Source organism: Gigantopelta aegis, chromosome 1 (genome assembly GCF_016097555.1).
Source record: "Gigantopelta aegis isolate Gae_Host chromosome 1, Gae_host_genome, whole genome shotgun sequence".
Lineage (NCBI taxonomy): Eukaryota > Metazoa > Mollusca > Gastropoda > Neomphalida > Peltospiridae > Gigantopelta > Gigantopelta aegis.
In genome coordinates this window covers 30,934,003-30,952,806 of record NC_054699.1, presented here as the reverse complement: position 1 = coordinate 30,952,806, position 18,804 = coordinate 30,934,003, and the positions used below count along the sequence as shown (strand labels likewise).

At 40.8% G+C, this 18,804-nt stretch overlaps 1 protein-coding gene across 2 annotated transcripts in view; it reads left to right on the top strand.

The window, feature by feature from the left end:
* LOC121373633 overlaps positions 1 to 8,275 on the top strand; it is a 66,412-nt gene extending 58,137 nt beyond the window's left edge. For both annotated transcript variants that reach the window (XM_041500334.1, XM_041500341.1), the window contains exons 2-3: positions 2,147 to 2,227; positions 6,267 to 8,275. In XM_041500334.1, the coding sequence (XP_041356268.1) occupies positions 2,147 to 2,227; positions 6,267 to 6,493 (308 nt within the window). In that variant the 3' untranslated portion in view covers positions 6,494 to 8,275. The remainder of the gene's footprint in view (positions 1 to 2,146; positions 2,228 to 6,266) is intronic.
* Positions 8,276 to 18,804: the final 10,529 nt, after the last annotated feature.

The following is an 18,804-nucleotide window of genomic DNA, read 5'->3' as shown; positions in this document are numbered from 1 at the left end:
AAAAAAAGTGCCATTTAAATGTTCTGTTCCGCTTTAACAAACATGTAAAAATTCTTCAGGGAAAAAAAAAAAAACCTTTTTAAAAAAACCCTAATAACAAACAAGTGCCATTTAAATGCTCTCTAGTGGTGTCGCTAAAGAAACGACGCTTTAAAAAAAAACTTTTACTCTCAACTTCTCTCGCTCTCGCTCTCCTCGACTCTCCTCTCTCTCTCTCTCTCTCTTCTCTCATCTCTCTCTCAACTCTCACAGTACCCTCCCCACTCTTACCTCTCATCCTCTCTCTCCTCTCACTCTCTCTCTCTCTCTCTCTCTCTCACTATCTCTCTACGCTCTCTCTCTCCGCTTTGTAGCTCCTGCTAAACTATCCAATCAATCAATAACCTGACATTTGATGTGCATTTAAAATACCAGCTAAGATTTTATCGCTGTGCATGCATTTTGTACGTCTGCTTCGATCGGATGATTTTACCTTGATTTGAAGCCGTGCGGTATATCAGACAGTCTTGTATCCAGCTTCCTGCCAAGGTGAGCAGTGTTTTGGGTTTGAGAGTAGGTGTTATTCAGGACGTAACGGACAAGCTGTCGTACGCGTATGTGTAGAATGTTGGGATTTCCTCCCCAAAAAATGCGCTCCAGCCATCAAAATATGAACAGCCAGATCAAAGAATATGAAAAGAAACTGTCTGTATAGGGTTTTTTTTTTATCCGCTCAATGTCTGTATTTCTTCTGTAACCTGAAACACCGTTTCGTGTTTCCATTTGTGGCCTTGCCATCATACATGTTGTGCATTGCAAGGGAGAGATAATTTGAAGAGGAGTCTTGTTTTTAGGTCTTAGGACGTATTTATTTTCTCACCTGCATCGGATTTATGGATTTCAGTCAGTTAGCTAAGGGCAGAGCCGTTTTAAGGATCTGATGGGCCTGTAGCACAAATAACAGCGGGGCCCGTTCCCAGGATATATATTTTGCAACCCCTCGGGGAGAGGGGAAAAAATGACCTGGGCAAAATAAATATACAGATCACCACGGGGCCCCCTGAAGCGCGGGTAACCGTAGCACGTGCTCCTATGATAAACCGACTCTGGCTAAAGGCATGCGCAGTGTATACGAATTATAATATGTCCACTATAGGCGTGCTTGAACTAAGAATGGATATCGACACACAAAGCAAGTTTATAGTGATGCTCTTCCGGGGAAAATATTGAGAAAAAAAAATGAAACAAGCGAAACTTCAATCAACATGAATATAAATACTACAACCTCTCACCTGTATAGTAAATCAGAAAAAGGGATGTTAAAGGAACAGACCCTAGTTTTTTTAAACACTAAGACACATTTTTCACCTACATGTAGACCGTAGTTTCAACCTGTAAAAATTGACACTTAGTTTGGATAATTTACAAACCTGTATCACATTTGGATACAACAGAGTGAAACAAGAGTCTGTGACGTTGAAATACCCTTAAAAACAGACTAAAACGCGACTACATAACCGTTACTTCTATTAAGTTGCTAGTTATAGAACAAAAATTTATTCAGATAATTCTGTATTTACATATATCCATTATGCATATAGCAAATATGTAAATATACCAACGAGGATTTTTTAAAAGTTTATTTGTAATTACCTGATCGCTTCTGGGGTAATGAAAAAATAGAGAGCTGCATGGCAGATCCACTTAATCAAATGGAAATTTGATATAGTTTCGATACCAAGAATAGATCAACATAAACAGGTTATTTTTATGTCGCATCCTTCAACATTTATCTCAAACTTTCAACGTGTTTTTTGGTTCCTAGATGTGTATCTTAAGCCATTCTAGTCATGCAGGTTTGAATTCTTCTGCCGTGTTCTAGACGGTTTATCAAAATAAATGGCCTTTTTCATTAGTGTTTCTTTGGCAAATGGACGTGAATGCTTCCATCTGTAATTGGGAGCGGTTTATATTTTGTGTTGGTTTGTTTGTTTCGTTGGTTGATTTCTTTCCACGTCCAATAATTATCGCACGCAAATTATCACTCTCTCTCTCCTGTTTGTTGTTTGTTGGGGTGGGTTTTTTCATTCTGTTTGTTTGTTTTTGAGGTATAACCTATATTGTGTCTTGATGGGTTTTTTATCGTGTGCTCCGTTTCTGTTTGCAGACGACAAGACAATGGAGACTTTAATAGACTCTTTGGACGAGACGATGTGGCAGTCAGTCGACGCTGCTAACCGCGGAGATGGTGAGACTTTATTAATATACAGATCAGATTAGATCAGGTCAGATCAGATTAGATCAGATCAGATCAAATCAGATCAGAGAGAGAGGGAGGGAGGGAGGGAGAGAGAGAGAGAGAGAGAGAGAGAGAGAGAGAGAGAGAGAGAGAGAGAGAGAGAGAGGGAGAGAGAGGGAGGGAGAGAGAGGAGAGGGAGAGGGAGAGAGAGAGAATGAGAGAGACAGCGAATGAGAGAGGGGGGAGAGAGACAGCAAATGAGAGAGAGAGGGGAGGGAGACAGCGAATGAGAGAGAGGGGGAGGGAGAGAGACAGGGATAGACAGCCAGATAGAGAGAGACAGAGAGGTGAGAGAGGATAGAGGATGGAGGGGTACATACTGGCATACATAGGGGAGGGAGGGGGAGAAAAACGGGGGAGAGAGAGAGAGAGAGAGAGAGAGAGAGAGAGAGAGAGAGAGAGAGAGAGAGAGAGAGAGAGGAGAGAGAGAGAGAGAGCGAGAGGAGAGAGAGGGGGAGGGAGAAGGAGACAGCGAATGAGAGAGAGGGGAGGGAGAGAGACTGAGATAGACATCCAGATAGAGAGAGAGACAGAGAGGAGGTAAGAGAGACAGATATATAGAGGATGGAGGGAGAAGAAGAGAGAGGAGCGAGGGGTACAGACTGGCATACATAGAGGAGGGAGGGATAGGGAGAGAGGGGAGGGAGGGAGAAAAACAGGGGAGAGAGAGAGAGAGAGAGAGAGAGAGAGAGAGAGAGAGAGAGAGAGAGAGAGAGAGAGAGAGAGAGAGAGAGAGAGAGAGAGAGAGAGGGAGAGACAGACAGACAGACAGACAGACAGACATAGAGAGAGAGCATAACTGTGCTAACAAACGTTTAACACTTCAAAACGAAGAATAACCGTTTCTTAATGTAAACGGGGTAACCGCTTAACGCGAGCCTTATTTTGAATCCAAATGACTGCAAGCACAGGTATTCGAGTAATTCCTATCGAATTTATCAAATAGAAACGCTTCCTCAAAATAAACTTCTTATGTTTTGGGAGTTGTGTTTGTAGCAGCGGTCTTCGTTAACACACATTAAGCTCACACCTGTCTGTCGAGTTTACAACTGACTGGCTAGAGATTCGTACACCTGAAAACGCAAGACATAAACATAGCAAGTAACAGATACACACTGTATCTAACTGTATACATATGTATAGACTGGGAACACAGACGCCAGAGCACCGGCCCCGATGATGTAGTGGTTAACAGGCATGTAGGGACGAATTGTGAAGTGGGGTAGGTATACGCTGTGGTGGTTATGGGTACAAGCATTTGATTTTTTGAATTTTTTTTCCGTTTGCCATTTAGTATAGTATATTGGGAGATCCATAACAACATATCTCACTTTTTTAAAGTTCCGTAGCTAAGTGGTAAAGCGCTCGCTTGATGCGCGGTCGGTTTGGGATCGATCCCCGTCGGTGGGCGCATTGGGCTATTTCTCGTTCCAGCCAGCGCACCACAACTGGAATATCAAAGGCTGGGTCAGACAGACACACACGCACGCACGCACACACTTTCACACAGCACAGAGAGAGGCAGACAGATAGACAGACAGACAGACACAGACAGACAGACACAGACAGACAGACAAACAGGAGATCCGTAACAGGATGTTTCATCCTTCCTGCATCACCTGTTGGAGGACCGCCACTCCCAAGGTTTGATAATACCCCCGTGGTATGTGCTATCCTGTCTGTGGGATGGTCCATATAAAAAAAATTGAAATATGTAGCGGGTTTCCTCTCTAAGACTATATGTCAAAATTACCAAACGTTTGACATCCAGTAGCCAATTATTAATAAATCAATGTGCTCTAGTGGTGTCGTTAAACAAAACTAACTTTTTTAAAGTTCAATAGAAGAAAAAGTATAGAAGACAAAACATTTCAAATTTGCTAAAGGCACAGCTTGTATTTCTAATTGATTAGACAATTTTCACTTTGATAATATCTCCTTTTTTAAAATAGCGCATGATACAAAACGTAATGTCCAAAAATGTTATACCATACAACTCGGTATCTACTGTTCGTACCGAAAACAACGATCGATTTGCTCATTATCTGTCTTCAACACAGCCCCTAAATTGTTGTTGTTCTTGTTTTTCTACTCTTCTTCCTTTAACTGTAAAATGCATTTTTTTTTTGAATTTGAACGATAAAACCGTATTCCATTATCAAAATCGTATCTCTGCACAACGCAAAGTCGAAAATAGTCTTGTCCTTTGAAGGACCGCCACTGAGTAACAGGATGTTTCACCCTTCCTGCATCGCCCGTAGGAGGGCCGCCACTCCCTCAGGAGATCCTTAACAGGATGTTTCACCCTTCCTGCATCGCCCGTAGGAGGACCGCCACTCCCTCAGGAGATCCGTAACAGGATGTTTCATCCTTTCTGCATCGCCAGTAGGAGGACCGCCACTTCCAAGACTAACTTAGAAAACCCTAACTTGAACAGGATGGAGCTCAGTATATACATATATATAATATATATATTATATTATATATATATATATATATATATATATATATAATATATATATATATATATATATATACACACACACACACACACACACACACACACACACACACACATACACACAGCTGCTGTGATTGCATGCACTCATGAATCACTGTACAAACCGTGATGATATCAGGTGTTCATGAAAGGTGAGCATAGCCTGTCCCAACGGTGGCACACGTCATAAGCACAGCCTACAGCCATCACGTGCATTGCTGAAATGTACAGGATTTTCAGCAAAAACGGTGGAAAGGCATGTACAAGGTCAAGATAGGGTATTACATCAGACTTCATTTTACTCAGTGGTGTTTTATGTAATCGTAAAAACGGTGCATAACTCTTGATAAACACGCCCTTTCATTCCCTACCCGTAGAACGTTACGCCATGTTGTTGAACGACCCCTTTTACAACGTTAAAGTTTGTTTTGTTGAACGACACCACTAGAGTACATTGATTTATTAACCATCGGCTATTAGAATGAATGAATGAATGAATGTTTAACGACACCCCAGCACGAAAAATACATCGGCTATTGGGTGTCAAACTATGGTATGGAAACAAACAAGGTGATGATCAACATCAACAGAAAAATTCAAGATATAAATAAAAACAGTGTAAAGAACTGTGCAAAAATACAAATACAAATATCACAGATAAGATACTGACTTTTACTCTAAACTTCAATTTGTGCTGTATTGGCCATTCTCAAAGAGAATGTTACACCCCTGCACCACGGTGAGGTTACAGCACGCGCAGGGGCCATCGGCTATTAGATGTCAAACATTTGGTAATTTTTACATATAGTCTTAGAGATGAAACCCGCCACATTTTTCCATTAGTAGCAAGGGATCTTTTATATGCACCATCCTACAGACAGGATAGCACATACCACGGCTGTTGATATACCAGTCGTGGTGCACTGGTTGGAACGAGAAAAATCCCAATGGGCAGACCGACCGTGCATCAGGCTGACGCTTTACCACTGGGCTACGTTCCGCCCCCGCCCCCCCCCCCCCCCCCCCCCCCCCTGACCCCTAGTCCATGAGCCGAGACTCCAAATCTGACCAACTTGGTACCATCTGAGGGCGCCAAACTTATATATACTCTCATTGTTTTTTTGATGGGGGTATGTATCTGGATCTCAAAACAGCATGATGAACTTTTCTGCAGGGTAGCTTACGGTCAGAAAATAAGTTTTATTAGAAAGAGGGGTATTTTTCTACCCTTTTAAATGAATGTTATTATATACTGATGGAAAGAAATAAGCGAACACATCAAATTGTAGACCAAATTTAATTCACAACTAGCATAATAATGTCTGTATTTCATACCAAGTTGTAATGTGGGATTGAATGTCTGTAGTGTTGAATGTGCTGCCTATATGTTCCCAGTCAACTTCTGACAATATGAATTGATTTTTTATGCAGTCAATATTTCTTGTTGCTATCTGTTTGATCCTTTTTTTTTTTTCTTTTTTTTTGCAGGTTACAAGGAGTTCCACGTAATGCGTCAACACAAACTGGTGAGTCCGGGGACGATGAAGTACCTCATTCAAGAGGAAGACGGCGACGCGTTCGGTGTTGTGATCGAGGGCTGCAAGAAGGACCATGACCCTCTCAAGGACGTTGGCACGTGCGAGATGATTCTGGACGCACAGCTGCAGAAGGTCGTCGCCATTGACCTTGACGGAGACATCGCGAAAAGGAAGTGAGACGGCGCGGAGGAATACGTTCCGGAAAGACCAGATCTTGTTCTAGTTTTAAAAGAAAATCTGGACTTTAATAGGCCTACAGACGATTGAATCTATCATGTTGATAAATAATAGCTGAGAAAGAAATACGTGTCAAATGTTAGGCTGCGTCAGAAAATTTTAACTTGATAGTGCTGATGATTGGGAAGAGGAGTGGGGGGGCCAATATGTTTTAAAATGCCCATTACTGACGAAGTAAAATTAAATATGTTGCAATCACACAGAAACTATATTTGAAGGTAATTTATTAAGGATCATATATCGTAATTAAGACAGTTTGTCCAAAAGGATTCCAACATAATTATTTATACCACATGTTTTGGTAGTTTTCATGGAGGTTTTTTCTTTCTTTCTTTCTTTTTGGGGGGGGGGGCGGGGGGTGGGGTGGAGTGGGGTTGGTATCCCCCTTTTATCAAAATGTATTCCGCGTTTTAAATATTTGAAACAACCATTGTCTTCAGTATGAACAAAACTATCATTGCTTTCCTTTTGCTTTGTACGACATGTTTTCCACGAATCATTTATCAGATTCGAATTATTCGCATGCTATTTATATTTTCATATTTAATTATTTTATTGTGTAGTTATTTATTAGTGGATTGTTTGACAAATTTGCTGTGTATGGTTTATGAAATTATATACCATGTTCATTGCATATTGTTACATGCTTCGTCATGAAGTTTGGTAATTATTTTGCAGGTGCAATACATATAAGTTACATTCACGCATTTTATGTCATTGTGTATGACAACCTTTATTTCCTTCATTAAAATATTTATTTCGAAACCAATAATTTTAAACAGTAGGCCCTATTATTTTTACATGTATAAATCCAATTTTGTAATATATACAATTTATATTCACATATTTTATTGTCATTGTGTATGACAGTCTTTAATACATCCATTACAATATTTAGTAAGAATCCAATACTTATAAGCAGTGTTATCTTTACATACATGTATACATGCAGATTTGCAATACATTCACATATTTTAATGTCATTGTGTATGACAACCTTTAGTTCATTCATTAGAATATTTATTTAAATCCAAATTTTTTAGCAGTATTATTTGTACAATGTATAAATGCAGATTTAAAATTCAAATTTTCAATGTATACAAGTTACGTTCACATATTTTTAATGTCATTGTGCATGACAACCTTTATTTCACTCACTAAAATAATTATTTAGAAACCAATACTTTTAAGCAGTATAATTTTTACATGTTATAAATCCGATTGTGTAATACATACAAGTTACATTCACGTATTTTATTGTCATTGCGTATGACAACCTTTAATATATTCATGAAAATATTTGTTTAGAATTCAATAATATTAAACTCTTATTTTACACGTAGACCTATAAATCTAGGAAATAAGATGGAATTTAACCCAGTACAAATATTAAAACGATCAGAAACATGTTTAATATACAGCCACTAACATTGTATGCAGAAAAATATATTTGATATTTAATTACAGTCGTTAAAGAGTCTCTGTTAGTCGATAACGTCTTAAACATTGCAGCAAACTCGGGAATGTCCCTTTAAGGCTTCAATAATAACTGTTACTAATTTGTAGTACCGTTAGATGTACAATACTGTTCGAGACAGTCTAAATATCCACTACAATGTGTGAAGAAGAATGATATATATATTTACAGATGTTCTCATGTTTATTGTACACGTGCTTAACGTTAAACTGAATATACTCAGTTGTAATAAATAGAAATGTCAGCATACGTCTTGTTGTATATTGTGTGATTGTCCGTCGTACGACAGGGGCGTAACGTGGTCTGAACCAGGGGTGGGGTGGGCAGGCACAGCGGAAGCAAGTAGACATATTGGGGGTTGGGGGTGCTTAACGTTAAACTGAATATACTTAGTTATAATAAATAGAAATGTCAGCATACGTCTTGTTGTATATTGTGTGATTGTCCGTCGTACGACAGGGGCGTAACGTGGTCTGAACCAGGGGTGGGGTGGGCAGGCACAGCGGAAGCAAGTAGACATATTGGGGGTGGGGGTGCTGACTGAGATCGACGGCACAAGAAACGTTTTTAGGGGGTTCGGGTGGTACTAGTATACACACACACACACACACACACACCACACCCTTTAAATTTTTTTAATATGTCCTAAAATGCAATTTCCTGCATTCTGCAAGTAAAATTCATCTCTGCCTTAAGATTTACTAATACTAATATTTTTGATACAGAATTATTGGGAGTCTAGAGCCCACACACCCCAGTCCCCACCCCTGCTTCGCCGTACCTGATGAGGGTTCTTCTTCCGTTTCGATCTGAGTGATGAATTGGGCAGTTGTTTGCAGATCCTCCCTAGATCCCCAGAGCTTCTGGTGTAGGTCTGTTTCATGCAGCCAGAGGTGGCTTCTCTCCGAGTTGTGTAGTGGATGTTGTTGTAGGATATGTTCTGGTATTTGCAGGCCTGTACCACATTGACAGTTGCTTGTGTGACATATATCGAGCTTGTGGAGATGGACGTTTAGGCGGCAGTGGCCTGTGCGAAGCCTGAAGATTGTTGTCGTTCAATTGTCTCCCATGGGTCGTGGTTTGTCACTCCTGGTAGTGTTTTCCATCTTGCCTTCTGCTTTCGCTTGATCATAGTCTTGATTTCTTGATAAGAGGTGAAGTCTGTTTCCTGAATCATCTTGCTTCCACATTTTGCTAGTGAATTTGCTTTTTCGTTTCCAGCAATGTTGCAGTGTGCTGGGATCCACTGCATTATGTTGTTGTGGTTGATTGCTGTGACAGTAGGGTGTAGATTTTTTGTGATGTTGTGTCTTCTGGAGATGGGAGCTTTTGGATTACTGATCTGCAGTCGGTGAAGATATCTGCATGTGATGGGTTCAAATATGAACCTAGCCGACCATTTTGTCTACATTTACTCTGGACATCTGTGTGAATATAGCCTAATATTCCACTGCAAAAATATTTAGCTCAGGGTGTGTGTGGGGGTCGTTCGAATCCCCGAACCTCCCCCGGCCTACGCCTCTGATTACGTGAGGCTAAACTGACAACATTGCTGGTCAGATTTCAATATAGGAATCTCATTAACGTCCGATTAATAGTGTGATAGGATCACATTATATATATATAAAATATAGCATTACAATTGTTACATATTGTTTAGAATATCAGTGTCTCTAGGGTGTATACCACCAAACCAAATCCCATAGACAACAATAGTAACATGTGGCTAAAACTTTTACATGCAGCGTATCAATCGACATATACATCACAGATATAAATACTACCAACCCTCACCCTTAAAATGAATCAGAAAAAAATCGAGAGTTAAGCTGCTCATTTCAGAAATAACGGGTGTCGTCCATGACTACCATACATCCGCACAAAATTCGAGTACTTTTTTTTCACAGGTTCCCCACACGTTTCAAGCACAAGGATACTTGACACAGTGGTACTAGATGATATAAAATTGCATACCTATTTTGCCCAAATGAAACTAACTTCTTTTTTTTACAAGAAACTGGCACATTTATCACCAATCACAGGACTTGTGGTATGAACTGTTGTATCAAAACATCGGTACACCTCGAACTTTGACCAAGCCGGAAGTTATTTGGTTTAGTACTACCTCTATAGCCACCTAATCGTTTGTGATTTTCCCAGGCGTGTTTTCAGGGAATTGTGCAGGGAGTGTCTAGATTGTTTTAGAAGTGGTCGGGTCATGCTTCGTAATGTTTGTAGTATCATCCACTAATTTTGAACGTACAAAAATAATAAAATATATTCGGAAAAATAAAATGAAATTTAAGCATTTAAAAAAGCTATGGCGATCGGAAAAGTATTGAATATACAGACACTGAGGGACGAATGTACGAATGTACAAAGCCCAACTGAATGTTATCAAAAGCAGTTATACCACTGAACAAAGATAAAGATAAAGTGGTAAAGCGCTCGCTCGATGCGCGGTCGGTCTGGGATCGATACCCGTCGGTGAGCTCATTGGGCTATTTCTCGTTGCAGCCAGTGCACCACGACTGGCATATCAAAGGCCGTTGTATGTACTACCCTGTCTGTGGGGTGGTGCATATAAAAGATCCCTTGCTGCTAATCAAAAAGAGTAGCTCATGAAGTGACGACAGCGGGTTTCCTCTTTAAATATCTGTGTGGTCCTTAACCATATGTCTGACGCCATATAACCCTAATTAAAATGTGTTGAGTGCGTCGTTAAATAAAGCATTTCCTTCCTTCTTTCATACGACTGAATGTAACCAAAAAATAGTCATACCACCAAATATAACCAAAAAGTAAATAGCACTGAACAAAGCCAAAAGCAGTCATAATACATGGAATGTAACCAAAAGCAGACATACCACTGGATGTAACCGAAATTGGTCAACTCACTGGGTGTAACCAAATGTGGTCACAATACTGAACGTAACCAATAGCTATGCCATCAGATGTAACGGAAGGAAGGAAGGAAGGAAATGTTTTATTTAACGACGCACTCAACACATTTTATTTACGGTTATATGGCGTCAGATATATGGTTAAGGACCACCCAGATATTGAGAGAAGAAACCCGCTGTCGCCACTTATTTTCGATTAGAAGCAAGGGATCTTTTATATGCACCATCCCACAGACAGGATAGTATATACGATTGTTACACAATGGGTCCACCGACGGGGATCGATCCTAGACCGACAGCGCATCAAGCGAACGCTTTACCACTGGGCTACGTCCCGCTCCCCGGATGTAACGATACAATCAAAGGAAACACACTACTGCACTTAGTCAAAATCAGACATATCACTGAACGTGGTCTCAGTAGCGGATCCGGGGGGGGGGGACCATAACCTTTACGGGGAAACGTGATTATATTAACTGTTCTGTGTAAAAGTCATCATATTTGGACCCTCTGCCCCCCCCCCCCCCCCCTTTCAGAAATCCTGCATTCACGCCTAAGTCTTTATCATTGAACGTAACCTGTGTGGTCAAAACTGCATATACCAATGAATGTAATCAACGTAAAGATTGTTTATTTTGTTTAACGACACCACTAGAGCACATTGATTTTGTTTAATCATCGGCTATTGGATGTCAAACAAATGATAATTTTTGACATAGTATTAGAGATGAAACCCGCTACATTTTACCATTACTAGTAAGGGATCTTTTATATGCACCATCCCAGACAGGATAGCACATACCACGGCCTTTGATATACCAGTACACTGGCTGGAACGGGAAATAGCCCAATGGGCCCACCGACGGGGATCGATCCCAGACCGACCGCGCATCAAGTGAGCGCTTTACCACTGGGTAACGTCCCGCCCTTGATTATAATCAACTGTAGTCATAGGCCTACTATTGAACGTGACCGAACGTAGTGTCTTACCACTATAGGCGTACGGGCTACCATTTTTGTTGGGGGGGGGGGGGAGGCTGGTTTTAGCTCGAATCAAACGAAAATGCCCGAATCTGGACGACAACATTTATTAATTTTATCATTACTGCCAAACAGCTATATATAGGGGGTGCAAACTAATCGCTATGCATTCTTACATGGATTACAACTAGTTTTGCTGGTAGAATGATGGAAATGCACTATAAAAAGGTCTTAGGTTAGCGTATTTTCCCCGAATATTTCCATCGTTTTTGCCCGAATTTGAGGTATTGCATTTGGTCATTTTGACATTTAGTCTTAAGAGTGGAAATCCGCTACATTTTTCCATTAATAGAAAGAGATCTTTTAGATGCACCATCCCACAGACAGGATAGCAAATACCACGGCTTTTGATATAACAGTCGTGGTGCACTGGCTGAAACGAGAAATAACCCAAATGGAACACCGACGGGGATCGATCCTATACCGACCGCGCATCGAGCGAGCGCTCTACAACAGGGCTACATGCCGCCCCAGTGTTATAGCCAAATGCTATCGAAGAATGGCATTCTACAGAAATTAATAATGTCGATAGTCTGTTCTAAATATCAACAAGTATAATCGTATAGTTAATTAATAAAACGGTTAAATGTGACAGATATTATATATAACGGGCGCAGCCATTTTGTACCATCCCAGTGAATACGCCCTCTGGCGAGCTGCTGGTTACGTAATACCTAACGTGTCACGTCAGGAATTAGTCTTCGAACTGAAGAAACAAAACATACCTGATTTTTGCGGATGCATCGCAATGTTCTGTAATAATATTCATCCCAGTAACACAGCAACGTGTATATGTGGTTTATTTTTCAATACAAAATAAACCACCATTGTCAAAGTGTTGAAATAACTGTATTATATTTTGTATATAAATTAACCCACGTACTGAAATAATAGTCGGAGTGATTTCTTGGTTAATTGGTATTTTCTTTCCGTGGGCTGTACCTGTGGTTCTTGATTGGCAGGTGTATATTTAGACGGTCCCTAGACACTGTGTCTAGATACACTAAAAAGACGTGCCTCTTTTATTAAGATCACAGGGTATTGTGTGATAATTCAAATCGTAATGGACTTTACCAGCTTTATTACTGTAAGTAATTCTGTAAAACCCTTGATTAAGTAGACTTTCCCATCTAAAATCACAAAACTGACCAATTACGTAGTCCCAGAGAAAAGAAAATTATCACTTGGGTATCGTGAGTGGTCGTTTTTGCTCGAACGTATCCTACCAATAGGCCTAATAATATGCTCGGCCGAATATTTATATAATTTGGAGCATTTTAGAAGGACAGTCCAAAAATAAATAAGAGAAAGAAGAGATCGGACTATTTAATAATATTAAAAAAGAAAGTAATTTCGACATAAATTTTTTAACGAAGGTCTAAAAGTTTAAAGTCCGATCTCTATGTTCACGTGAGTGGCCTCGTTACGGTTGTTTGGGTGCACAGCTTATAGGGACGAGATGGGTTGCATCCCGTCAAGAAAACCCCTAAATTGACAGGCATTAGACGTTGAAGGTGTAGTGCTGTGCTCAAATACAAATCTTGAGAAGCCGGATCCGTCTGAACGAGAGTGAGTATCAGACGGGTATAGTCCAGTCGTCATGGTGCGGACGGGCGCGACTCCGGAGGATACGAGATGGTATCACTATAAAGCAAAGTAAAATCTAGAAAAGGGTAGTAGGGGCCGACCCCGCTTCCCATTTCTTCTTAGAGTGGGGCGGTCAATCTTTCAGTGCTGCTTGGACAGGCTCGGACATGTAGAGACCAAACACGAACAACCGTGGCGTTCTGCAGAATGGCCGTCATACGAGTCACGAAAAAACAAGTCGACATAGTCAGCTGGAGAAATGACGTGGAGGCAAGGAATCTCGCTAAAATTGAAATCCGTCCCGAGACATTTTGTCACAACGTTTGTGGGCTAGATTTTGTCTGGAATCTAATTTTTTTACTTCTATTTCAATTCTATATAATATATACATATATATATATATATATATATATATATATATATATATATATATATATATATATATACTACTCAAAAGAATTTAAGGGTCAGACGATATTTTCGACATTATTTTCTGAATGTCAATTATATTAGCTAGACCATAATGTCACGCATGGTATTGTTCCATTTTGACGAAAGTGGGTATAAGCAACCCATAAATGACTTAAAATCCACTGTCATTGACACTGTCGACTAGTTCTAATGGCGAAAACATGCTTACATTTGCACGTAAATTAGGGCGAAAGCGAAAGGTCTGCTAAGTGCCCATAACTTGCTTTTTCACAAAGCGCTTCATTTGCACGCTCTGCATGTGTATTCCATGTTCCCAATGCTGAATTTCGGTATAATTGGAGCTTGCGTTCGTGTACGGTGCACACTCCAAATTCGACAATGGTACGACGTCAACTGACTATCGAAGATCGAGGAAGGGCTATTGTTTGGCTTCAGGATGGCAATACGCAAAGAAATGTTGCTCTGAGACTTGGTGTCAGTCAGAGTGTCGTTGGCCGACTGTGGCAACGGTACCAAGCAACGAATTCTGTTCGAAATCGTCCGCGTTCGGGAAGACCCCGAAGCACTACAAATAGAGAGGACCGCTACATCACCAATATGGCTCTACGTCAACGCACAACCACTGCACGCCGATTACGTGACAATCTGCGGACTGCAACTGGAACTCGAGTGTCTGATCAAACCATACACAATCGTCTGAGAGCCAATAATCTACGCTGCCGTCGCCAGGCTGTTCGACCACCACTCCTATCACGTCACAGAACGGCCAGACGTCACTGGTGCACACTTCATCTGCGGTGGCAATGTGTTCAGTGGGGTCGAGTGATGTTCACTGATGAGTCCAGGTTTAGTCTCCAGTTCAACGACGGTCGGGTTCGTGTCTACAGACGTCCTGGGGAGCGCTTCGCTGACGTTAACGTTAGACGTCACCGGTTCGGTGGTGGCAGCGTCATGGTGTGGGGCGGCATCTCTATCCACCACAGGACCCCCCTCTATGTGGTGGATGGCAATCTGAATGGAATCCGCTATCTGAATGAGATTATCCGGCCGTTGGTTCTCCCAGGCCTTCAGCAGATTGGCGGCTGGGCAGTTCTGCAGGATGACAATGCCAGACCCCACCGCGCCAGGGTGGTAACGGACTTTCTCAGATAACAATGCATCGCCAGGATGGATTGGCCAGCATATTCGCCTGACTTGGCCCCAATAGAGTGCCTGGGACGAATTAGGCAGGAGAGTTCGGGATAACCATGCCCCTCCGGCCAACCTTCATGATCTGGGTCAACTTCTTATGGCAGAGTGGCAGGCCATTCCCCAAGAGTTCTTCAGACGTCTGATCAACAGCATGAGGCAACGATGTGTCGAGTGTATTCGCGCCAGGGGTGGATTCACACACTATTAAACGAATGTTCTAATGTGTAAAATCCATGTTTGACAACCTTCAACTTTGACAGCATGTCATGTGACTTTCTTGTATACAGTGACGTTTATTTGTGGTTTTTTGTAAATATGGAACAATAAATAAAAAATTTGGTGTAGTTTACATCATCAATCTAATACACTCTGAAACTTATTTGGTTATAAATTTTTGACCCTTAAATTCTTTGAGTAGTATATATATATATATATATATATATATATATATATATATATATATATATATATATCAGAAAAATGTATGCATATATCTATGATTGCTCTCAATTTTTGTAAGATGTAACACGATAGTAACCACGAACGTACACATTTCAATATTTCGACATGTTCTGTTTTTGGGGCGGGACGTAGCCCAGTGGTAAAGCGCTCGCTTGATGCGCTGTCGGTTTGGGATCGATCCCCGTCGAGGAGCCCATTGGGCTATTTCTCGTTCCAGCCAGTGCACCACGACTGGTATGTTAAAGTTCGTGGTATGTGCTATTTTGTCTATGGGATGGTGCATATAAAAGATCCCTTATAAAAATCGGGTTTCCTCTCTAAGATTATATGTCAAAATTACCATGTGTTTAAGTTTTACATCCAGTAGCCGATGATTAATAATCAATGTGATCTAGTGGTGACGTTAAGCAAAACAAACAAAAACAAAGATGATGTTGTTAATTTATGAACATTGCCGGAAACATCATAAAAACGCCAATAATTCTTTGACATGACGTCAACAATACTATGACATTTAATATGTTTATGGATGTCAAAGCGATACTACGTACACTCTACTGAATGTGCTAACAGAATCGCTGCTTGACATTTAATAATCATATTTAATTTTAAATGACGACTGCTAACTGCGCTATTCTGTTGCAATATTTCCAAGTGTGGAGTGGATATATGGATGTATGGAGGTAATTGTTTGGTTGTTTGTTAATTGTTTGGTTGTTTATCAGGTCCGTTAAAGTAAGAGTTGGGTTGCGTAGGCATTGGTTGAGCCAGGATTTTATATTGGGGTGGGGGGTGGGGGGGGGGGGGCATCTACACTGTCTACGAGTCGTAGTATAGACGATTGCAGGCGCGTGTATAAAAAAAATTCTGGAGGGTGGGGGTGGGGTGGAAAATTCACTTTGAGCACAGGGCGTTCAATTCCCGAACCCATACCTCTGCACACGCGTCTGAATAGGGAAATATAAAAAGTGATTTTGGGTGTTACTAGCATGGTCGGATTTAGATCTTGGGGGGCCCGGGGCACTTCAGGTTTGGGGGCCCCTGAACATAGAAATTAAATTACATGACAAATAAATTTTAAAAAACCTAATTTTTTTAATTATTAAAAAAAAAAGCTCCTAAGGCAAAGGGGCCCTCCTTATAGTCCTGAGTCTGGGGAGTCTCCTGTCTGGCAGAGGGGGGCACGGGGGCAATTGCCTCATCAAAAATGGGTTTTTGGTTAAATTTTAATCATGCATAGTGTGGGTTGCCCGCCGACCCCCTACCCACCTCCCCAGCAGGCGGATAGGGAGAGAGGGGGGGGGGTTGGGGGGCCATGGAACCCCCCCCCCCTTTGCTCGTGACCAACAAGCTTTTTTGATAAATATATTACATTCTAAAGCTATCTTCAAATATCAACATTTCATAGTGGGGGGAGGGGTGTCCAGCCGAGCCTTTGAAGGCCCCCCCCCCCCACCCTAAAATCCCCAGTATACCCCTGCTATGCCAGTGGGTCATGCCCCTATTATATTAGAGGAACTTTGAAAATGCATGAGAAATGTCCATGTTAACATTCAAATAGCCACGATCTGTTTTTTGCACCCAAACTAATCCCCACCGTAGTAAATCCTGTTACGACTAAGATAGGCCATTATACGAGGTGGGAGAAACAATGTCACTGGAGAAGGAAGGAAGGAAATATTTTATTTAACGATGCACTCAACACATTTTATTTATGGTTATATTATAGTGTCAAACATATGGTTAAGGACCACACAGATATTGAGAGTAAACCCACCGTCACCACTTCATGGGCTACTCTTTTCGATTAGCAGCAAGGGATCTTTTATATGCACCATCCCACAGGCAGGATAGTACATACCACAGCCTTTGTTACACCAGTTGTGGAGCACTGGCTGGAACGAGAAATAGCCCAATGGGTCCACCGATGGGGATCGATCCCCGATCGAACGCACATCAAGCGAACGCTTTACCACTGGGCTATGTCCCACCCCTTTTTGTTTTTATGACAGGCCTCTATATGAGGTGGAAGAAAACAGTATGTGACTGGAGAAGGCCAAGACTACACCAATGCATAACTGTACAAGAAATGTTTGCGAGGTTAATTCAGTTTTGACAATATCAATCTGATTAGCTCTACTGGGTCTACCAGTAGATCTAACAGCATTGTGTGGACTCCTATGTCCAGGTGACATTTCATCTATAACAATTTAAATATCAACCAATTACACTTTGCCTTTTATAGCATTATTCCGGAGCATACAAATTATAAAAATATCAGGCGAGACAATTTATGCAATAGGCGAACTTGTTGGTCAATTTCAAAATTGAAAAAATGGGGAAAAGTGCAGTAATAAACTCTGGATTGTATACTAGTATAAACAGATTTTATGGCTATACCAACAAGGGTTTTTTTTCGTCTTGAAACTAATTTTATATAAAATTTTATATTGAAATCATTTCGTATACCCTCGGCATAATCCCGAATGTTTTCAAATTCTTTTCAAATCACTGGCATGATTTTGCAAGTAAGGTTTTGATTGGTCGAATGAAAGGTCAACTGGACTTGAGCTCCAACGGGCTGCTGTTAGATCCACATGTAAGAGTGGAGCTAATTTTAATTAGATTGGACAATATATCAGTGGCATAGTGAGGAGGGGGGGGGGGGGGGGGGAGAGCTTACAAGCAAAAATTATCTAAAAATAATAACAAACTCTGACATGTAGTAAATTGTTCATTTTTATTTTACACAACAGTATTATAAATAAACTGCCACTGTACAAAAAATGACAAAATAGTGTGGTACGAGAACATAGCACTTAATACTGCATATAATATTAACATGACAACTGTAAGCAGAGTGTAGGACAATCAAATAATGTGAATGCTGGGACTCTAATCTGGTATGTTTGAAAACATAAAAGCTGAAATGTTCATTGAAAACCTTAAAAGTTCATATCAAACTTCAAGACAGGTAATTTTACAGCAGTTTAGTTTAACTGACTGTACAGGCCCATAGGAAGAATATCTAGTGTTGGGGGTTATAGACTCTACAGAGAAGGGAACAAGCCATATTGTAATGTTTATTTATATAGAGTGACAAAAATAATGTACATTTTCATCCCTCCAGCTCCATCCCCCACCCCCACCATCATCAT